At 43.1% G+C, this 24,605-nt stretch overlaps 1 protein-coding gene across 6 annotated transcripts in view; it reads left to right on the forward strand.

The window, feature by feature from the left end:
- Positions 1-18,923, forward strand: part of LOC138983689 (acyl-coenzyme A thioesterase 10, mitochondrial-like) — a 150,205-nt gene extending 131,282 nt beyond the window's left edge. For 4 of the 6 annotated variants that reach the window (XM_070356979.1, XM_070356978.1, XM_070356981.1 and 1 more), the window contains 2 exons: positions 16,544-16,697; positions 18,549-18,923. In XM_070356979.1, coding sequence (XP_070213080.1) covers positions 16,544-16,697; positions 18,549-18,592 — 198 coding nt within the window. In that variant the 3' untranslated portion in view covers positions 18,593-18,923. Of the gene's footprint in view, positions 1-15,319; positions 16,515-16,543; positions 16,698-18,548 lie in introns of those variants that run through there. The other 2 variants (XM_070356984.1, XM_070356980.1) reach the window with 2 other exon arrangements.
- Positions 18,924-24,605: the final 5,682 nt, after the last annotated feature.

The following is a 24,605-nucleotide window of genomic DNA, read 5'->3' on the forward strand; positions in this document are numbered from 1 at the left end:
CCTTCTTTTACAAGGGGTTTGATTTCACGCCGGTTACAGGAAGCAAGGGTCAGGCTTTTTCTGGGGTTGTTAAAACCTACTCAATAGCTGGAATCTTTCCCTTCCTTATTGGACCACTGGCAGCGCGTTTATGCGCTCCCGGTTACAAAGGGGTGTTTTGGTTCAGTGTCTCCTCCCTCTCCGCGGGAGGTGGGTCGGCATGGGCTAGAGCTTTCAGCTTTGGCTGAGATTTTCCTCTGTGCTCTCACATGAGCTTTCCTTTTGCGTTTCTGCACACAGGAAAGGGCTCGGTTTCTGGAGGGTCTTGGTCTCTGGACTATCTCGGGGGCTGGTTGAGCTTTTTCAAGGTCAATCAGCTTGTCAGCTGCACTTTCATTTGGTGTTGAACCAGGCTTTTTGCCTGGTGCTCTCAGTAACCAGGCAAAATTCCGAGCTGTCCTTATCCCAGGTTTTTACCTGGGCATGCTGTTCGACTTTGTCTCTTGGAAGGTTTGTCCTTCACACAAGAGAGAATAGGGAGGCTTTAAGCTCTTTTCACTGCCAGACTGGCGCGAGAGCAGGCCTCTGCGAGGTCTTTAGACCCGATCTTTGGTCGGACGGTATCGATGGCTATGCTGGCCCTCTAGTCTTTCCTCAAGTTTTTTGGGGGGCTCGGCCTCACAGGTCTGGGACATGAGGGTCCTCCTCCAGAGTGGGTTCCACCACGCGGGAAGGTGGCTGGAATCTTTTTGGATCGCTCAGGGCGTTTTCCCTAGCTTTGTTTCCCCCCGGACTTAGACCGCTTTATAGATGCGTTTTCGTCTGGATGGGGCCTGCATTGACAATTGCAGTCTTGAGGCTGTGATGTAGACGCAACTCCTTGGGCTTCTCTTTTGCCTGGGGTTAAGAGCAGTAGCTCTCAGTCTACTAGCCTTTCTTTTTGGCTATTTACAGGCATGTCCTGTTGCATTCGGGCAATTCTTCTGTTGCTTCTTATGTGAACTAGCTGGGAGGAGCAAGTTCTCACTCCCTGTCAGACAGAGTATAAGGGATTCTGATTGGGTTTTCACACTAAATCATTTTCTCAGGGGAATATCTCCCCGGCCGGCTCTGCTATCTGGCCGACTCGCTCAACAGGTCCTCTCAGGGCTTGCACAGGGGTTGGGCCATCTGCTTACGGGTCTGGAGGTGTGCTGTTTGTGTTTTAGATCATGGGTTTTGACTCTGGTCTTTGGGCATGAAGCATATAGTTCCTCCACTTTATCTGTGTATGCTCCTTTTTGGCCTCCTTGGCCAATTGGGGGTATAGAGCGGGGGTGCAACTCCTTAGCGCCCCTCTCTCAAGCCAGGTGGTTTTTCACCTCTGTTTCTTTTTGGCTTTGGGCAGCTTGGCCTCTTCTTTGAGGTTCCGGCGTCTCGGCTATCTCAGCTATTTTGAAACATATAGGCCGCTCTTCTGTTGTTCATGGCTCTCTTGTGGGCATGATCAAAGGACCTTGTTTTAAGAGGTTTAGAGGCTTCCCCTTGTTTAACGCGTAGGACTTTGTTCTACTTACTCTGGGCCTCAGCCCCGTAGGGCAGTGAGGCGCATGCGTTTTTGGGGTTTACCAGAGGATGTAGCCTTAGGGCTTTTAGTTCCGTTGGTTCACGGTTTTTGGCCAGTTTTTGGGGTATCAGAAACCTGGTCAATCTCCTCTGGTGTTTTATTCCCTCCTCTCGGGAGGATTCTCGCTCCGGGCGATTCGGATTTTCTAACTGTCTGGTTAGACTTTTTGTATCCCTTTCTGACTTTACAGTCATTTGGGACCATGAGCTTTAGCTCAGGTTCTTGTCTCTTTACACTGTGGGTGAAAGAGGCTTCTTTTATTTGTCTCTCTAGAGGCTTTGCTACTTTCATAGGACAGTCCTATGAGTGGTGCTTTTTGACTCACATGCGAAGCAAAAGTGAGTCTATGTACTCACCCGAGTCGTCCGTCCGTCCGTCCGTCCGGACGTCCGGACGTCCGTCCGTCCGGAAAACTTTAACGTTGGATATTTCTTGGACACTATTCAGTCTATCAGTACCAAATTTGGCAAGATGGTGTTTGATGACAAGGCCCCAAAAAACATACATAGCATCTTGACCTTGCTTCAAGGTCAAGGTCGCAGGGGCCATAAATGTTGCCTAAAAAACAGCTATTTTTCATATTTTTCCCATTTTCTCTGAAGTTTTTGAGATTGAATACCTCACCTATATATGATATATAGGGCAAAGTAAGCCCCATCTTTTGATACCAGTTTGGTTTACCTTGCTTCAAGGTCAAGGTCACAGGAGCTCTTCAAAGTTGGATTGTATACATATTTTGAAGTGACCTTGACCCTGAACTATGGAAGATAACTGTTTCAAACTTAAAAATTATGTGGGGCACATGTTATGCTTTCATCATGAGACACATTTGGTCACATATGATCAAGGTCAAGGTCACTTTGACCCTTATGAAATGTGACCAAAATAAGGTAGTGAACCACTAAAAGTGACCATATCTCATGGTAGAAAGAGCCAATAAGCACCATTGTACTTCCTATGTCTTGAATTAACAGCTTTGTGTTGCATGACCTTGGATGACCTTGACCTTGGGTCAAGGTCACATGTATTTTGGTAGGAAAAATGTGTAAAGCATGTGAGTCGTATGGGCTTTGCCCTTCTTGTTCAACAAGGTGGGGGGGGGGGGCGTTCAGTCCTCCCTCTATTCCTTTTCAGGCGTTAGGGAGTCCAGAGTCTGGTGTTCTTCTCTGGCTGGTGGTGTTCCTCTCGCCTATGCGAAGTTTGCCAACAGCTCAGGAACAGACTTTGGGCTTCCTTTATTGCCGTGTTGCGTTCTGGTCGCCTAGGCGAAGTTTTGCAAACGGCTTACTGGAGATAAGACGATGTGTTCATCAGTTTCTATCTTCGGGATATCTCCTGCACGCGGCTAGTCGGCTCCAGTGCATTGCCAGCTTTAGTGGCTGCAGGGCAGGTCCTTACAAGGACATAAGTAGGTTCCCTCCACCTTTAGGAGGAATCTGCATTCATAAGAATTGGAGTACGAATATGTAATTTAATGGAAAATTTTTAAGTAAATTTTCATTTGATTAATATACTTACCCAATTCTTATAGTTAATACCCTCCCATCCATCCCCGCTGTCTTATATCCTTGGGGTGTTTTAATAGTCTCGAATGATTATTACGGATGCTGGCGCTCACGTGGTGCGCAGGGTGTTGTGGGTAACTGAGCAAGGTCAGGCCATAGCAACGGCTATGGCGTCGCTTTTAGCTTGGTTACCACCCTACTAAGGGCAGGTAATTTGAGTGGTTTTTTCGACATCTAGCATGTGAGACTGAAGTTAATGCATTCATAAGAATTGGGTAAGTATATTAATCAAATGAAAATTTACTTAAAAATTGTCCAATTAATGTCATGAAAGAAGACTATTTTCTCTACTTACACAATCTCTTCTCTCCTCTTCTTTGTTCATGGGCTGAAACTACCATGTTAACACATGTGTTTACACGAGTGGATTTTTACGTGTATGACCGTTTTTACCCCGCCATTCAGGCAGCCATACGCCGATTCCGGGGGAGGCATGCTGGGTATTTTCGTGTTTCTATAACCCACCGAACTCTGACATGGATTACAGGATCTTTTACGTGTGCACTTGGTCTTGTGCTTGCGTGTACACACAAAGGAGGATAAGGCACAAGCAGGTATAAGTTGACCTGGGAGATCGGAAAAATCTCCACCCTTAAAGGGCAGCTGTCGGGTTGCCTGGTCTCAAAAATGCGCGGAGTCGCGTGCAAAAACGCGTTTAAGAGTTTTCCGAGTTGATTCAACTAAAGATTTGGTCCAGAAGAAGACACTTTCATCATTAGTTTGAAACCATTAAAATGCGTGAAACTTTCTGCTAGTTCTCACAATCCGCAAAAAAACGAAGCAGTTGGCAGGCCGAAACGACTCAAAATCCGCGACCGACAACTCTGTCACCACAAGAAAGACGCCGCAGCGTTAGCCTTGCTGTGACGTCACTCGAGGAAGCCGATAAGGCCGCTGTGAAGTTTACAGTACAATGTAGCCTACAGCTGGACATCTGTAATGCTGTACGCGTGATTGATTCTTGCACAAAGTAAAGTATTGGGATGGTAATATCTTCTCAAGACCCACGTTCACATTTTCTCTTCTTTGATCTGACCGACTGCAACCTTTACAAGTCATTTTTAAAGTGGTTCACATGCTGTTGCTACTCCTCCAGTCCACCCGGTTAAACCATAAAGTTGCTCAACCACAGACCCTCGTGTCCCTTGTCAGCAGACACTGTACACTTATGAAGAAGGTCCGCTTGAGGTGTCACACCAATTACCGTGTACGTGTGAGGTACTGAATTCAAGACAAAAGCCAACTCTGTCGGTGGGAAAATCTAGGAAAGAGATGATGATAATACATCTTCAGTTACTCACTCAAGTAGATAGACGAGATAAGATAAAGGGAAGAGAGACGGAGACAAAGATGAAACAGTGGATCTAGTGTGGAAAATGGGGGAGGGGGGTTCGGCTGCAAAAAATCAAAGATGAATTTGTCAAACTGTGTTTGTGATGGTTATCGTGTGTGTGTGTGTGTGTGTGTGTGTGTGTGTGTGTGTGTGTGTGTGTGTGTGTGTGTTATAGGGTCCTTCCACAAAGCTGTGTACCAAAAGCGTGACATGCTTCGTGAAAATTGAAAGTGTCTGAATAGGTTGTTTTTACGGTTTATGTAAAAGATATAGACATATGTCACGTTGCCATGCTAAACAAAAGATAAGTTTATGCTTTTTGGATACGAGGGGTGGTCAGAAAGTTGTGTAACATCACACATGTTTAACGTAACATGGGATCCAAACACACAAAACAGATAACAAAAAGCCATAGTATATAGTAACAAGTTTTATTTGCTTCACATTTAGAGCTTATTCCGAACAAAATGCAGTCAGGAAAAACAAATTGAACTAGTTATAGGTAACAAAAACGTATTTTTTGGTTGTGTCAACCAACAAACAAACATCGTCTGTGTGAAGTAACAAACAAATCCATTCGTGTGAGTCAATAAATAACATTGAGTCAACATGTAGCAACTGTTGCGGTTTCTCCTCTTGAGCAGGATGACGGAGCAGCCGACAAATCGCAAATGTTCGCGCCGCGTCGCACTTGACGTCAGCATGTGCTGTGACGATTCGATTGGTCCGTGACTTGGCGTCATCAACCGCCTTGTGAATGACTGTGTTATGAATGGAATTCTTTTGGTTTTGGTGACGTCGTCATTGATGCGACTCGAAATTCGGTTAGATTTAGGTGCGTTGTTTTTAACACAAGGCAGATCAAGACACTAAACGATTTTGATTATTAATGATTTGCTGTGTCTTCGAGATACGTCGGACACACGGTGTTCCTTTCTTAAACACGTTGGTATTGTATTGTGTTATATCTGAATAATGGAATAACTCAGAAACAGAACAATACACAAACTATCCACCCAACAGACACAATTATTTTTACCTCAAAAACTTTATTTTTCTGCTAATTCGCTTCATTTTTGCGACCATATTTTTGTGATCATGCTTCGAAAAAGTCAATGTAATGTATGGGTTTTCACAGCGTATATGTCCAAAACAATGAACTGCTAATTTCAAAGCTACATGGCAAAGATTATAAACAACATGGGCAACTGTTTAGAGCTAGTTGACCAATTGCGCCTTCTTGTTATATTTGATCGATAATTCAATCCGTTCTTAGTGGTCCTGTCAGAGACATTATTCATCCTATACCATAAATCTAAGTGTGATTGGCAAGAACAATCGCACAATTTCTAACAAAGAATGCTCTTTAAGGAGTTGGGGAGGGTAAATGCTGTAAGCTAGTGAAATTAATTTGATATCCGATGCTAAATTTGGCTGCTTGGTTCGCCCAGTCAAGTCTTTCTGGATATATAAGCTAAGTATCACCAGGCAGTTTGAAGGAACTGCTCTTTTTTGTATCCCCACTAACAAGGAAATCAGCTTCACAAACGCAGAATTTCTTTCTCTCTATTTCGCAACAGCATTTAATCTGATTTTCTTCGATTTATCGTTTTTCAAAAGAAAATATAGTCGAGTTTGTTCCAATTTTGATGAAAATTCAACGTTTTTTTTACCTAAACTCTTACAACTTGAACAGGACTAGACTACAAAGAATAGCCTAAGACTTGACAAAGACACACCGAGCACGTCTATCACAAAATAAAACATTGAAATGTCGAACTTTTCAAAAAATATTAACTTTAAGAGCGAAGAGTCGCAAAAGGTTGCCTACGTAACATTCGTCCCTCGTTGGAAACGACTCATAAAACGCTTCACGTCTGCTGCGTTCCAAAAATGAATGGATTTTTTTTTATGGAAAAACCTTTCAGCGATGTTGAAGAACATTACATGCGAAAGAAACACCAAGATTGATGCGTTGATAAGTGACAAATATCATTTTTAACGATCCAGCTTAACCAGAACAAATAGAAACAAAGCTTAGTGGGGACACGCGAAAGGCAAAATCACATTCAAATCGGATCAAATTGACACGGCGCACATTTTAACACGTTCACTACACATCAGTTGTGCCTGATAATACACACAGTCGCATATTCGTGCGTGCAGAAGTTATAGACATGTTCACGTAGTTCGCGGTTGGTTTTAGAAACCAAGTGTTACGTAGGCAACCGTTATTTCTTAACGATCCAAATGCACACTGTAAACATATGTAGAGGAAAACAGCTAAGTGCATATGTAACACTAGCACAAAAGACAACGAAGATGTATATCGGGGGGTTCATGGTCGCATTTTATTGGCAGCCACACGAATACTTAAAAACAAGATGTAAGCAATGTCACACAAAAAACGCCATTTTGACGTCATTTTCTGTGTTTGCTTTCATATAAAACACTAACCAACATAGCGATCTTCTTGATTTTATTATCGTTATCTCTTTGGTCAATTTGCAGTCTGTTGATATCCTTATATCATTCGAGAAGCAAGAAAAACATTCCAAAATCTTACTCTAAAGTCATAACCCTCTTGTGGTACACAGCTTTGTGGAAGGACCCTATAACACGTATGTGTGTGAGTGTGTGTATATGTGTGATAACACGTGTGTGTCTGTGTGTGAGTGTGTTTGTGTGTTTGTGTGTGTGTGTTTGTGTTCCTCGACGCGTGACAATATCTGCCAATAAGTTGAACAAAAACAGGGTTCAAGTGGAACAAAAGCAGGAGGGGGACAGAAGACATGTTACCGTACTTTCCGGGTCATAAGGCGCGACTTTTTTCCTCCAGTTCGACCCCTGCGTCTTGTATAACGAAGCGCCTAATCCGTGTATGAAATACGAAAAAAATCAAAGAGACCGCTTGAGTACCAGTCAAACAACTTGTGATAATGCATGTTTCAGCTACTAGGTACTGCCCTGCCTTTGATCTGGCCGCACACACAGATTTCCACTCTGTTAAACTCGGTCACTGACCCCGATGCAGGAAGTGTTTCCTCTCTCAGATATGACAGGGGAACCACCTCTCATGGCAAAAACTGGGTCATTGACCCCTGGGAAGAAGGTCGTGTCTTTTAACAAGGCCACTCAGCTATCACAATGCCTTTGATCTGGCCGCACACACAGAGCACACATATTTTCACTCAGTTAAAGTCGGTCACTGACCCCGGTGCAGGAAGTGTTTCCTCTCTCAAATATGACAGGGGAACCACCTCTCATGGCAAAAACTGGGTCATTTTGGTGCGCCCTATCGGCCCCCTGCGTCCAATGGGTGACTGGATTACAATTTTTTTTAAAAAGAAGGGGGTGCGTCTTAGATAACGAAGCGCCTTGTCACCCGGAAAGTACGGTATGAACTCCGTTTTTTACTGCGAAATTTTGGCCTGGGAGAAGTCACCCCATCCTAAGTTTCTCTTCACCTACCCGTGAAGTATGCTTGAGGGCTTGACTAGACAACCCGATTGCGCCCATTGCACGGCATAAAGAGAGCACCGTTCAACCCGGCCGATTCCGCGGCTGACGTCACGCGTCCAAGGGAAGTAATTTTCGAGCGGGCTGCATGGACTCGGCCAAGAATGCAAACTTTCTTCGATTAAAGACATTGTAGCATGTCTAAAGTCTTCGGACTTGTGTTATCAAGCTGTCAAAATCACCAAGTAACTTTTAAGTATAGTTTCAGTTACATGATAACTCATTCTAAGGAACAGATTTTGAGAGCCACAACCCGACAGCTGCCCTTTAACCCACCAGGCGGCCGCAGCCTGGATTTGAACTCACGACCTTCCAATTAGGTGGCCAATGTCTTATCCACTAGGCCACTGCACCTGTCACTTACACAATCAAATAATATAATGTATCTCGTCTAACCTATTCTCAGTTTGACAAAAAACGCATGAGACATCAGGGCTCGCTCTGATCCAAAAAAAAATTCTGTTTCACACCAACTGAAGAAAAGACAGCAACTGATGATTATGTTGTGTTGGGTCCAATGCTCAAGTGCAAAGCAACAATTGCAAAGAATGTCATTTTGTTTGTGCTATTAATTTTAGTATTACATTAAAATCTTGTATAACTGAGCTTTTCACAAGAAAACTATGTGCTGATATGTTAGTGTTATGATCTATTTTGGCTTATTGCACTACAGGGAATCCGGGTTTATGTTTCATACACATATTTATACTATGAGAAAGGCCCTAAATTTATACTATGAGGACTTAAAAAGAAGTGTTATGTTTACATTTTGCCAGGGATGCTGATGTTATTTGCTTCTTACTGGTGACACCCCTACTGGAGGCCGATCGATATTTGAATTTGGTCATTAATACGAACTGACAGGCTCGGCAGTATAGCTGCCTGGTACTCACAACATTATGGAAAACCTATCAGGAACTTTCTTTTAAAACCATATTTTTGCACATTTACTGAATCGGAAGATTACAGTGGACAAGCAAAACTTAAGGGATTCGATCTGTATGGGCGCAGTGGCGGAGTGGATATCTTGACATCAGCCTCCTAATCGGAAGGTCGTGAGTTCAAATCCCGGCCGAGGTCGCCTGGTGGATTAACTCTTTACCAGTTCGCTCCCTTACCCATCGTAAGCAAGCTTACGATGCCCCCCCCCTTCCACTGACCAATTATCTAATTATCAACAAAAAAATTGTTATTTTACATTGGATGGGTGGACAGTGGATAAACTCATATGTCAGACACACTTTATGACAGAAACAAGCTGGGTTTTTGTTATAAGTTAGCTATAGGAATGCATTATTTGCATATTATTATTATTATTGTTATTATTATTATACATTTGCATCCAGTCATGGATCTGACTTAGTGAGGGAGTTGAAAAGCCGTATCATTTCATCTCATGATAAACTTTCACGCTACACTAGTCATCAGTATTTTTTATCTCACTGTCTCCAGCAACATATCGTCCCGAAAGGCTTTCAGCTAAAGTTTTCTTCTTCTGGGCTTCCACCATGGGGACCACATCGTGAAATTCGGTCATCGTTGCTTGAGACAGAACTATATATTATTTCATTATGTCGTGATTTTTATGCTTCCGACTGTCTCACTTTGTCTAATGTGATTGAACATTCTAAATGTTTACTTCGTCAACTCATTGATTGTACTGCATTTGATTCGTTCCTTTTTGATGTCCATCGTCAAACACAACATGTTACGTCTACCTGTGCTAGAAGAAAGAATCATAAACTTCGACATCTCGTAGATTTGCAAGTTTCGACTGTAACTACGACCAAGACTACTTTGCAAGATGAACATCATGTTGATGACCCTGTGTCTCGCACGGCGGAGACAACTGCCATTACTGTGGAGTCTGTTGATTCCACACACACTGATGAATTTGTGCCTATCGTTATGGAGACTGTTGACTCTGTGCCCATTGTTGGAGAAGCTGTTGACTCTGTACCCATCGTTTGTGAAGCTGTTGACTCTGTGTCCATAGTTGGAGAGACTGTTGACTATGTGTCCATCTTTGGAGAGACTGTTGACTCTGTACCCATCGTTGGAGAGACTTTTGACTCTGTGCCCATCGTTGGAGAACTTGTTGACTCTGTGCCCATCGTTGGAGAAACTGTTGACACTGTGTTTTTTGTTGGAGAGTCTGTGTCCGTCGTTGGAGAAGCTGTTGGTTCTGTGCCCATCGTTGAAGAAGCTGTTGACTCTGTGCCCATAGTTGGAGAAGCTGTTGACTCTGTGCCCATCGCTGGAGAAGCTGTTGACTCTGTGCCCGTCGTTGGAGAAACTGTTGACTCCGTGCTTATTGTTGGGCAAATTATTGACTCTGTGCCCATCGTTAGTGAGACTGTTGACTCTATACCTAGTGCTGTGGAGTCTGTAACCACGACAAGTGCTACGGGCTATGAACATGTTACTGTGGAGAAGCCAAAGAAAAAGAACCGTCATTTCAGAAAGAAGAAACCACTTTCTATGAATGTGGACCCAAACAAAGTGGTGAATTTGTCCAGCGCTGTGCTCAGTTATGAGCAGAAGTACGTTTTGTCACTGGGAGCTAAATTCTGTCCTACCCCTACTTCTCATGATCAATTAACCCTTCTCGATGATATACAAGAAGGAGTGCGACGTTTACGTCTGAAAGAATATTTCTACAAGGAAGACGCGCCGACACAACTTCCATCCAGACCTAAATTCTACAAGAAGAAAACGTGGACCCCCCCTACAGGGAGAGATAGAGGTCTAGACGCTTATAGTGATACTGTGACTTCTCTTGCTAATGGTCATATACCTGCTCCTGTTAAAAGGCACAACTTGAACAAACCTTGTCTCAAAGCACTCGCTGGACTACGTCAAATGGTCAAATCAAGGCAAATCCGTATCTCAAAGGCTGATAAAGGAGGAGCCACTGTGGTCCAGGATTGCACTATGTATGAAACGGAGGCTTTGAGACAACTGAACAACCCAGTACACTATACCAGGCTAGATGTTGACCCTAGCTACTCCCTCCATTGCCAAAACGTCCAACGACTTTGTGGAACAGCTGCAGGCCAGAGCACTCATTGATGAAAACTGCTACCGTTGGGCTCTACTAGATCCTGAGACTATAAGAACCAGCGTCTTCTGCCACTTACCCAAAGTCCACAAGGACAGGCAGAACCCACCTGGACGTCCCATCATATCTGGATGTGGAGGCCCCACAGAGAAAATGTCTAAATTGGTTGATCATTGGCTACAGACTCTAGTGCGGGAGCTTCCTTTATATGTCAAGGACACGACATACTTTCTGCAGCTGGTTGAAAACTGGAAGATTAGTTATGGCCCCCTTCCTATTGACGCCCTGATAGTCACTATCGACGTGGTGGGGCTCTATACAAATATACCGCACCAGGACGTAGGTACTTCCGTCGCTGACACACTGTCAACTGGTCAACATCTGGTCCCTGAAGCCCCTCCCAAGAACTTGCTCTTGAAGATTGTTGACCACGTTCTTCATAACAACGTTTTTCAGTTTGACGGTCAGATTTTCAAGCAGATCTTCGGCACAGCTATGGGTACCCCCATGGCCCCCACTATCGCAAACATCTTCATGGGTTGGCTTGAGCGAGACATTTTTGTGCTCACAGTGTCCTAAAGATCATATGAACACATTGTTGATGAATTTGAAGTTGGTTCTGTTTGTGGGTCCCATGTCACAGTTTGGTATCCAGCTCCAGAGAACAACCCACATACGAAACTAAAGTAGCAACTTGACCAGTTTTGTTTGTTTGTTTGTTTGCTTAACGCCCAGCCGACCACGAAGGGCCCTATCAGGGCGGTGCTGCTTTGACATTTAACGTGCGCCACACACAAGACAGAAGTCGCAGCACAGGCTTCATGTCTCACCCAGTCACATTATTCTGACACCGGACCAACCAGTCCTAGCACTAACCCCATAATGCCAGACGCCAGGCGGAGCAGCCACTAGATTGCCAATTTTAAAGTCTTAGGTATGACCCGGCCGGGGTTCGAACCCACGACCTCCCGATCACGGGGCGGACGCCTTACCACTAGGCCAACCGTGCCGGTACTTGACCAGTTGATCTGCTTAGAAGTCACTAACTAGCCCTGTGCAGCGATTGATTCCTTCACTGACAACCCTCACTGCGGACCAACAAGTCATTTGCTATGTATACTGTTCAAAAAAAGAAACGCATAGTTGCTACTTGCCAAATTTGTTTTATTTTTCGAAAAAATTAACAGAAAATCCAATATTTAGATTATTTGTTTGAAATTTGGTATGGACACAGTTGAATGCACACACAGTTCATTTGCATCTTCAAATCAATCAGTCAATCAATACGATTGGGTGCCGAGGCTGTCAAGTCAGTAGGGGGTGTGACTGCCTTGAGCAGCAACAACTGCCCGGCACCTTCTGGGCATGGACTGGATCAGATGCCGGATATCTTGCTGTGGGATGGTGTCCCACTCCTCCTGAAGTGCCTGCAATAGATCGCGGTGATTTGCCGGCGCTTCTTCTTGCCTGCGCACACGTCTGTCCAATTCATCCCAGAGGTGTTCTATCGGGTTCATGTCTGGCGACATGGATGGCCAGGGAAGCACCTGGACATGGTGGTCGGTGAGGAACTGGGTGGTGAGTCGTGCTGTGTGCGGGCGAGCGTTGTCCTGCTGGAATATGGCATCCTGGTCAGCCAGAAGAGGAAGGGCGTGTGGGCGCAGAATTTCCTCCACGTATCGCTGGACAGTTATGCGCCCTTGGACGTGCACCAGGGTGCTCCTTCCAGCGGTATTGATCGCCCCCCACACAATGACGCCTCCACCACCATGAACGGGTGCCTCATCCACACAGTTGGGCGCGTAACGTTCGTTTACTCTCCGGTAGACCCTCCTCCGACCATCATGTCGCTGGAGCAGGAAGTAGGACTCGTCGCTGAACCACACGTGTCTCCAGTGATTCCGGACGGTCCAGCGAAGGTGCTGGTTGCCCCACTGCACTCGGTTCTGGCGATGGCGGCGGGTGAGGACAGCTCCTCTGTGAGGTCTGCGAGCTCTCAAACCAGCTTCATGCAGGCGGTTCCGCACGGTCTGGTCCGATAATCGGTGTGGCCCGGGGAGAGCCTGGACAGAAGATGAGGCCGACAGGAAACGATTCCGGAGGTGGCGGAGCCGTATGAAGCGGTCGTGAGCAGCAGTTGTCGCCCTTGGTCTTCCCGCTCGTGGCAAGTCAGCAACGGAGCCAGTGGCTTGAAACCTGACCCACAGTCTACTGATGGTGCTCTGGGACACGTGGAAGTGCCTGGCGATTGCACTTTGACTTTGGCCTGCTTGTAAACGACCCAATGCAATTTGGCGGTCTTCTCTGCTCAATCGGGCCATCTTTCGTCGCTGAATTGTCGTCTGATTTCTTTGTGGCGAACAATCCGCTTTTATGGGTTTTGGAAGACATGGTGAGAGCTCAATATTCCCCGAGTTTCACGAGATTACACTGAAGCATGACGAGTGGTCATGCCAAATGAGCAATTTTGACATTGTAGCCACTGATAACGCATGCGTCACGTGCAGAGCTCACTTGTGGCAATGGACGAAAGGTCGACGACCAGATAAACATTTTCTGCAGTTTGGTGGATATCCTTGTAGCCATATAACTAAATTAACCAAATATTACAAGCTATGCGTTTCTTTTTTTGAACAGTATAGTACACATGGTCTGCCAGCTATAGTCGCGGCAGGACAAGTACTTACAGGATATTGACTGTGAATAATTTCCCACCTCCTAAATTAGCAATCTGCTATCTATGTGAGTTGAGTAAGAATATGTAATTTAATATAAAATTTCAAAAATAAATTTTGATTTAATAAAAAACGCTCGCGCTGGACCCGAGTACTCTTCAGACATTCACACACACACACACACACACACACACACACACTCTCTCTCTCCCTCACTCCTTCTCTCTCTCCCTCTCCCTCTCTCTCTCTCTTTCTCTCTCTCTCTCAACTCAACTCAACTCAACTCAACTCAACTCAAATTTTATTGGCTTCAATTTTCATAGAAGAATTTGTCTTGCGCTTGGGAGAAAGTAAGAGTATAACATATAAAAACAGCATTCATATCACATTTCATGTATCACACACAGTAATCACTAGTATAAGCCTACAATTATCACATTTGTACCTGTATCATACATGCAAATAAATAGTATCACATTTCCACGTATCACACACAATATATACATTACATAACATACAGCAAGCTTCCATCTCCCGCGCCCCCCCCCCCCCCCCCCTCCCACACATACATATCCTCGCACGTGCGTCGACTCCATACAAATGACATCATCAGTCCATTAACTAAAATGCACAATGACTAGTAGTGGGTACATGATACTTAATACGTGCTCAACTAGACCTGCTAACTAAAATAATAACAGAAACAAAAACAAGGACTGGGCACAACATTTACACGTGTGTGACCTACTTACATCAAGTGCCTGTGATCTATAAATAACAATGATTGCGTTTAAAGTAAAACATGAATAATGCCGATGTTTGCTAACAATGAATACATAATAACTAAGATAAGAATGTATGTGCTTTCATAATATGATTATTTTATAAAACACAGTGGGGAAATTTGGAAAATAATTTTTATACGAAACTGCGCACATCGAGTCGAGCTCTGTGGCGTGTGTGTTCGGAGGCAGGAGACACACATGGCTGTGGATATTAATGTTCGGTGGATTAAAAAGGATACTCTCTCTCACACACACACACACACACACACACACACACACACACACACACACTACCACATCTCCATTCTAAAACACGTCACGTTCCAAATCAAAAGACGACATTCTATTTTCTTACGTCACTATTCTTGGTTTACGGTACCATTCGGCGGCTTTGCTACGAGTATATGGCATAGTCTTGGTTTGCCGAGACCTTGCACCGTTCTATCAGACTGCCTGGCTGGCTGTTGCACCGCGAATTCCTCCCACCGCCAAGTCGTTTTTTTGTGGTTTATTTCGCATTTAGGTCCCAGGTAACATTATGAAGTTTTAATACGATCAATCGGACCTATTATCAAGTTAGTGTATCAACTTTTGAACGAACTGCGCCCAGTAGTTTCCCAGCAATAAGCTGTTAAGTCGAGACACACACACACAGACAGACAGACAGACACACAATTAAAGTCTGCTGGACCCTTGTACTAGCGTACTCGGGGATTAATATACTTACCAACTCACATATTGAATTCCCTCCCAGCCTGCCCCGCAAATTGTATAAAGGGGTATATATATGTTTCAGGACGGAATGATTGTCACCGGTATACATCCTGCGCATGCGCAGTACACCGGCAGGGGAGATAATAACCACCACGGACCATGCCTTATATGGCATGTGGGTTTTGTTTTAGAGTTATCTCCCCATGTTACCATGTAAGAGTGCTTCAATGTCTTAGCAACCAAACGAAGTTATTGCTATCTATGTGAGTTGGTAAGTATATTAATTAAATCAAAATTTATTTTTGAAATTTTATATTCTGATACCATAATGCAGTATACATCATGTATGCAAATATTGCGGCACCCAGGACTTTTCTTCAGTAACAGATTTTTGTGTGTAAAATAAATGTTCACTATAACACACATTTCTCCGTTGACACAGAATTTTCATTGTGGTGTGGTTGTATTTTAGGTTGGAATATGGTTGCTTTGGTGTTAAGATCTCAATATATACAGTGCTGTGCTATATAAAAGTAGTCCTTTCCCACATCTGACAGAGTTGATTTGCGTGAGAACAAAATAAACGCATGTTTCAGGATGTGACATGCGTTATGGTCTGAGTTCTGATCAGTTGTTTTCTTAACACAGCTTTTCTCAGAAGATTTTAAAATGTTCTCTGGTGTTGAATATTTCAACTCTGCAAATAAACCAGTTTCAGTTGAAGATTGACTTCTGCTATAAAGTGGCTTCCAGTACAATGAGCAAGGGTATCGCCATTCCTGTCTTTGATCAACATATTTGCATGACACGCAAGTTTAATTTACCTATAAAAACGAAATGAAACATTCTTTTATTCAATGCAGTGCTTACACTGTATCTTGGATGTACATGTAATTGAAGTTGAGTTTTACCCATCTAGTGTGTAATTAGGTAGACAAATTTAAAGAATATATTGTTAGAATTAAGGGACCGGCAGGAAAGAAGAATCAACATGTGTGTATATATACTACAGTATGTGTGTTTATGCATGTGTGTATATACTATATCTGTATACTATGTGTGTGTGTGTGTGTGTGTGTGAAGTTACAACAAAACATGCAAAATGCTGTTGGATGAACTTTTTGGCATGTTAGAATTGGTTTCATCTCATATCATGAAGTGTTGAAAAATAAAAATGATCAAAGGTAACATGCGCCTTGAGTCGCCTTGTGTGGTGAGATACGTGCGCGATATAAATCCTCGTAAATAAATAAATAATTTTTTTTTTTAGAAATGTAAATTCTGCAATTGTTGAAACTGTATTCAGGTAGTGTATACGGAGGGTGCCTTGATGCAACTCAAGGTGCATGCTGAGGTGGTTGACCCCCTGACAGGATCACGCCACACAACCAACGATTTTTACTTTGCCTTCGACACCAACCAACCAGACTTGCCACATGTTGTACCCAAGACATATTCTGGCAAGTGGTCCCTGTGCTTATGATGTCCAAAGATTGTAGCCCACTGCTTGTAGTTTCTTTGTGTCAGTGATGTGTGTTGATTTTGTGTTTTAAAACTTGTTTTTAAAATAACTTTCTGGTGCAGGTCAAAAATAAGCCCCATGGCCTTGCATTGTAATTCAATCTCTCATGGAACTTCTTTCTCAAAGCTTCTTCATCACATTGGCTAACCACACAGATGTTTGTACACACACGTGTAGCCTATGCGATCGTAACTTTGTCTGTCTGTGCGTGTGTGCGTGTGTATGTCTGTGGTAGAAACTTTAACATTTCGTCATTTGAAGACGTCACATTATGGTGTAAGAGGGTTAGACGTCACGCGAAGGAATTACTGAAAGTCTCGGTCATTGTTATTTTGAGCGGGTCGAGACTAGTTGGCAGTCGTGTCGTAGGTATTTGACTCTCTCTCTCTCTCTCTCTCTCTCTCTCTCTCTCTCTCTCTCTCTCTCTCTCTCTCTCTCTCTCTCTCTCTCTCTCTTTCAACTCCAGGCCCTTCAAGCGTTATTATTCTGATTTGTTTCGTTTTGGTTTCATTTTTCATTGCTCATTTTTCTTTTTATAGTTAGTCAAGTTTTGACTAAATATTTTAACATCGAGGGGGAATCGAAACGAGGGTCGTGGTGTATGTGCGTGTGTGTGCGTGTGTGTGTCTGTGTGTCTGTGTGTGTGTAGAGCGATTCAGACTAAACTACTGGACCGATCTTTATGAAATTTGACATGAGAGTTCCTGGGTATGAAATCCCCGAACGTTTTTTTCACTTTTTTGATAAATGTCTTTGATGACGTCATATCCGGCTTTTCGTGAAAGTTGAGGCGGCACTGTCACGCCCTCATTTTTCAACCAAATTGGTTGAAATTTTGGTCAAGTAATCTTCGACAAAGCCCGGACTTCGGTATTGCATTTCAGCTTGGTGGCTTAAAAATTAATTAATGACTTTGGTCATTAAAAATCTGAAAATTGTAAAAAAAAATAAAAATTTATAAAACGATCCGAATTTACGTTCATCTTATTCTCCATCATTTGCTGATTCCAAAAACATATAAATATGTTATATTCGGATTAAAAACAAGCTCTGAAAATTAAATATATAAAAATTATTATCAAAATTAAATTGTCCAAATCAATTTAAAAACACTTTCATCTTATTCCTTGTCGGTTCCTGATTCCAAAAACATATAGATATGATATGTTTGGATTAAAAACACGCTCAGAAAGTTAAAACAAAGAGAGGTACAGAAAAGCGTGCTATCCTTCTTAGCGCAACTACTACCCCGCTCTTCTTGTCAATTTCACTGCCTTTGCCATGAGCGGTGGACTGACGATGCTACGAGTACACGGTCTTGCTGAAAAATGGCATTGCGTTCAGTTTCATTCTGTGAGTTCGACAGCTACTTGACTAAATATTGTATTTTCGCCTTACGCGACTTGTTGATTTATCTCCCTTTCCCCATTCTTTTGCGCTTGGAGAACATCATCTTCTCTGATAAGTCGTTTTGATATTTGTATTGTTGTTTTCATATTTTTTTTCTAACCTGTTGAAGACCATTAGGTCGAAACGTTGTTCATTGTCATTTGTTTGTATATTTCGTTGCGAGTCCAGAATATTAGGTATTACTCTTAGTCGTGTCCCTGTAAGTAGGCTACAGACAGACAGATCTAGTGTCTCGCTTTCTTGCACAGTGTCACCTATGCTTACTGTGTGTGTGTATGTGACGGAGTGATTGAGTTTGTGTTACTATTTCTTACGTGAGCCTTGAAGGCTTCGCCTCTTGTTCCCAATGTAAGTATGTTGTGTTTGGTGTGTGTTGCAGAATCTATGTTGTTCCTGGATGGAATGAGACACCTGAGAGATTAAGAGTGAAGGCTGTGGGTCAACACAGGAGCTGGCTATATAGTCTGCTGAATGTACACCATACTCTCACTTGCAAACAACTTTTAGGACAACAACTGTTCACACAGCCATCTTTGGTGCTTAAAGGCCTTTCATCACTATGCTTGCAGACTAATAACCTTCATACTGAAAACAGTTTACTCCCATATGAGCCTGTGCCAGAACGTGCTCTGTGTTACCCAAGTCAAGTTTCAGCATCAATATCTCGCTACAGTTGCATCATTCACAATAATTTGTTCATGTTTGAGTAGACATATTTGCAAAAGATATCTGGAATAAAATCTTTAAGTAGAGACACTGCTTTCTTCCGTGCTTAAAATGGAACAAAACCTTCAAATCGACGTGGATTTCCAGGTTTTGAAAGTGAGAACCACAATGCCTTTTTTTCACACTTTCACTGATTCAAACACTTTTTTTCTTTTTGGATGTTATAAAAAGAGTGTTAAATTTGTTTATTTTTTCTGTTGTACGGTTTTCATTTGTTGTTGTCGAACGCAACTTAATGTGATGTCCAATTGGCTGCTGTGGAGAAAAAGATCGTCTGCTACAGGCACCAACAACTTCTGTCTCAAGGTCTGAGAATGAGTTATGATAAAACAATTGTAGTCTGGTTAGGACCTTTAAAGTTTTCCAAAAGAAGATTCTTGCCCAATATGAATTTTACATGGAACCCGGATAATTTCAAAGCACTTTGTGTTATTTTTTCAGTAAACTTTGTACATGATGTGGTTTTTCTTAATTATAGAAATAAGTTAAAGGAAATTCAAAAACTTTTGAATTCATGGATCAGAAGAAATCTAACACCATTTGGTAAGATAACAGTCATGAAAACCTTGGCCATTTCCAAATTGACACACTTGTTTACGAATCTACCTGATCCAGATGATAAGTGTATGATAGAGTTAAATACGATTTTTTTCACATTTCTTTGGGATGGAAAAAGAGATAAAATTAAAAGAATTACGGTCACCCAACCTTATGAAGATGGAGGATTAAAGATGGTTGAGGTGAAATGTTTTCTGTCATCTCTAAAAACTGTTTGGTTATTCATTTTGTCATCATTTTGAACTGTTTGAATCATTCATTCGCTCGGCTTCCTGACGAATGGACGTAAAATGATAGAACTATCCCCACAAACCCCCGCACAAACCCCCGTTGCCTAGACCATTCTCGGCGAGCGGTCGCCATTGTTACGCTTCAGTGACCCCAGACAATGGTATACTCGTACCGAGCGCTTACGTTCGCAAGCGTTCGCGAGCGCCACAACAAAACTATGAGTTGTCTAGAAAACGTTTGCAAACGTTCTGTGGCGTTCTGGGTGCGTTGCCTGTGGCGTTCTGGGTGCGTTTGCAAACGTTTTCTAGGCAAAACGCATAGTTTTGTTGTGGCGCTCTCGAACGCTCGCGAACGTTAACAAGCGCTCGGTCCGAGTACCATTGTCTGGGGTCATCGTGAAGCGTAACAATGGCGACCGCTCGCCGAGAATGGTCTAGGCAACGGGGGTTTGTGCGGAGCATTCTGTAACGTACCCGAGAGGTGGCACGCCAGAAACCATTGCACTATACTGTGCTTGCTGTTTGAATTTCTCTCTCTTTCTCTCTATCGCAGTCTGTGAAGGAAATCAAACGGCTAACAACTGAGTCAGGCCGAGATAGCATTGTATCCTTCACGATTCAGAAAAGCCACCAGATACACGTGGAAATGTGTATTGCACGGAGTGAACAGAGCCCACAAACCAGAGAACAGTTAACTTCGTGAATCGTAGCTAGTTCAAGTTAGTAGCACAATTGACGACTGTCCATCGAGGAGAAAGGTCTCGATGTTAATCGCGCGGGAGGAGAAAATGCCCGGAGAGAATGCAGGAAAAGGTTCCAGCCCTTACTTGTGTTTTCTGAGACGCGATCGTCAAAGCACTTTAACAGGTAACTTTAATAGGCATTCGAATATCGATATTTTGTGTATCGCGTTAGCTGAACCGATTTACATTGCAGAAACTAGTTCGTAGAGGACAGATTGTAAAAACAAGATGTCCGCTCTTCATGTTTGTGCCAGTGCGTCCAGTAACCTGTCCATGAGAAGAGGATTGCGGCCAGATGCTGGGAAAGAAGAATAATCTGAGAAGCCGCCGAATATGTTATTTCTCTGGACCAGTTTAGCTGAAGTTCGACGGGACTTTCACGAAGCTAGCAGCGAGGTTACAGGAAAGTCCGTATAGTTGGACCCAGAAAGGTCACGGGACGAAGTGAACTGGTTAGGTCGAGATCGCCAGTCGGAGAATCAAGTACACCGCTACTTTTTTCAAGTGAACGGACATATCGGCAGTTTTTTGTGTGTGATCTAGTTGAGTTAAGCCATGTTCAGGAGAACCTATTTAATTAAGATATAATTAGTATTTAGCAACTAGATCAGATGGTTGCCGCAGTCTGGTCCAAATCCTAACTGTGAACTGTGACTGTATTTTTTCACTTACACACTGGCCCTGTGTCGATATTTGTAGGGGAGACCGGGGCTAGTCCGCCTACTTTTATGCTTTTGGTAGCATAACTGGCGAGTTTGATGAACTAGAAGACTGATTTTTTATTTTACATCAAGACAAATGTGTAGCTGATATCAATGTGCAGACAGTTTTTATGTGCGCATGAACATTTGTTGTACATACTGCTTTAAGTAGACCTACCCTAACGTAGGCGAACTTGCCCCAAGTCGGGGTAAGTCCGCCTACAGGGTGGGACAAGTCCGCGGCTCTCATCCCATAGTAGGTACAAGACTAGTAGTGGGCAAGCTTTAGTGGGAAAGCTTTTTTAATTCCCTTCAATACTTAGGTTCAAAAATGCCAATGACAAAATACGAAAGAATGTAACACAAAATTACGTTAGGGGAGACCGGGGCTAGTCCGCCTACTTTTATGCTACTTTTATGCTTTTGGTAGCATAACTGGCGAGTTTGATGAACTAAAAGACTGATTTTTGACTCACATGCGAAGCAAAAGTGAGTCTATGTACTCACCCGAGTCGTCCGTCCGTCCGGAAAACTTTAACGTTGGATATTTCTTGGACACTATTCAGTCTATCAGTACCAAATTTGGCAAGATGGTGTATGATGACAAGGCCCCCAAAAACATACATAGCATCTTGACCTTGCTTCAAGGTCAAGGTCGCAGGGGCCATAAATGTTGCCTAAAAAACAGCTATTTTTCACATTTTTCCCATTTTTTTCTGAAGTTTTTGAGATTCAATACCTCACCTATATATGATATATAGGGCAAAGTAAGCCCCATCTTTTGATACCAGTTTGGTTTACCTTGCTTCAAGGTCAAGGTCACAGGTCAGGAGCTCTTCAAAGTTGGATTGTATACATATTTTGAAGTGGCCTTGACCCTGAACTATGGAAGATAACTGTTTCAAACTTAAAAATTATGTGGGGCACATGTTATGCTTTCATCATGAGACACATTTGGTCACATATGATCAAGGTCAAGGTCACTTTAACCCTTATGAAATGTGACCAAAATAAGGTAGTGAACCACTAAAAGTGACCATATCTCATGGTAGAAAGAGCCAATAAGCACCATTTTACTTCCTATGTCTTGAATTAACAGCTTTGTGTTGCATGACCTTGACCTTGGGTCAAGGTCACATGTATTTTGGTAGGAAAAATGTGTAAAGCATGTGAGTCGTATGGGCTTTGCCCTTCTTGTTTTATTTTACATCAAGACAAATGAGTAGCTGATATCAATGTGCAGACAGTTTTTATGTGCGCATGAACATTTGTTGTACATACTGCTTACGGCGAACATGCCCCATGACAAATAGGCGGACTTGCCCCTGCACGGGCAGGCAACTCTAGTGCCAGATAACGAGCACAACATGGGAAGGAAGAAGCAAAACTTTCGTCAGAACTCGACCTTAATTAACGCACTTTCACTCGACACCAAGACTAAGTATTTGTTCTCAGAGGTAATGCATCAAAACCTAAGTCAACTCCTATGCATTCATGTTACAAAAATGAAGAAAAACATTTTTTGTGATCTGTACTCACGATATATGGGCGCGCAACCTCTGAACTTCTGCAGGATATGGCGGGAAGAAGGGACACCACTCCCACATGGTGTGAATGACTTAAAGGTGGCAAACGTAAGAATAAACAGACAAAGACGGATGTGCCCCGGGGGCGGACTGGCCCCGGTCTCCCCTACTGTGGATATCGTGTGCCAGTGATTTCACGGACTGTGTGTGTGTGTTTTTTTTTCTGTCTACCCAGTCACGGGTAGCAATTTTGATAGACTCCGGGTAAGATTATTGTGTTTTTTGATAGACTCCGGGTAAGATTATTGTGTCAGTTTGTGCACGGGATTGTCAAACCTGTCTTCAAACCTGTGAGTACCCGGTTTTGAATCCATAACCCTGATATCTTTCTTTTCATGATTGTGTGTGTATGTGTGTATATATCATAACTGTATTGTTTATTTGACCAAATACAGTGGAGGGAACTTATAATTGGAGTTGTTTGTTCCTCAATGATATCATTGTAGCGCATATGCATTCATTCACACAGTCTCTCTCTCTGTCTTGCGTGCTCTCTCTCTCTTTCTCTGTCTTTCTCTCTCAGTCCCTCTGTGCCTGTCTGTCTGCCTACGTCTCTGTCTCTCTCTTTCTCGTTCTTTCTTTCTCTCTCCCCCTATCCCTCTCCCTATGTCTTTCTCTTTCTTTCTATCTCTCTCTATATCTGTCTGTCTCTCTTTGTGTCCGTCTGGAAGTCTCATTTATCTTTTTTTTTTGCTCTCTCTCTATCTCTCTCTCTCTATTTCTCCCTCTCTCTATTTCTCTATCTCTCCTCATCTTCATCATCATCATCATCGTCATCGTCATCTTTATCATCACGTGCTGAAGTTTTCTGACCTCCTTTTGTTGGTAAACTTTTTAACTTTTTAATTTTTCAATTTTATCATTGTGTGTCTGTGCGTCCCAAGGACAGATTGTAAGAAAAGGCGTAGCCTTAAATCTTAATCCTTGTTAAATAAAGTTCAATTCAATTCTCTCTCTTTCTCTCTCTCTGTCGATGAACCCATATACTTCAGTCACACTGTCAGTATGTTTGTCCCTGTCCCTGCTTTCTCTCACCTCCTTGGCACGCGTGCGTTTTATTTCTCGCTCTCTCGCTCACACACACACACACACACAAACACACAAATTCACAGATACAGACGCACACACACACACACACACACACGCATACACACACACACGTGCGCGCGCGCACGTACACATAGACACAGACTGTACACACATACATACATACATACATACATACATACATACATACATACACTACTCAAAAGAATTCAAGGGCCACTCAGTTGGTCATTCCCCATTCAAAGCAATTAAGACAAACAACAGAAAACATAGATCAGAAGTTTAATTTATTCACTTGTTGTTCGATCGGTTACAATTTCATTAACCAACACGAATTATTCATCGAGAAAATTTCATTTGAATACCCCCATTTTCAAAATTCAGAACAGAGAGCAATTGGAATCACAAGAGTCAATAACGAGTGTGACCTCCATTGGCATTGATGCAGTCGAGGCAACGCTGACGCATGGACCTGACTAATGTCTGAAGAGTGTTCTGAGGGATCGCCTGCCACTCCTGCTGCAGAATGTGGAACAGGACGTTGAGGTTTGGTGGAGGAGAATGATTCGCTCGAATCAGTCGCCCCAGGACATCCCAAAGGTGCTCGATTGGGTTCAGATCGGGCGAACGGGAGGGCCAGTCCATCCTGATAACTTGCTGCTGCTGCAGAAAGTTATTGACGACCCGAGCTCCATGTGCAGGCGCGTTGTCGTCTTGCAGTGTGGCACCTGGTTCGATGGCCTGAAGGACTGGTGTGGCTATGGGACGCAGAATGTCATCCCTGTACGCGATGCCAGTCAGGTTGCCTTGGACACGGTGTAGGGGTGTCCTGTGGTGAAGACTGA

Source organism: Littorina saxatilis, linkage group LG13 (assembly GCF_037325665.1).
Source record: "Littorina saxatilis isolate snail1 linkage group LG13, US_GU_Lsax_2.0, whole genome shotgun sequence".
Lineage (NCBI taxonomy): Eukaryota > Metazoa > Mollusca > Gastropoda > Littorinimorpha > Littorinidae > Littorina > Littorina saxatilis.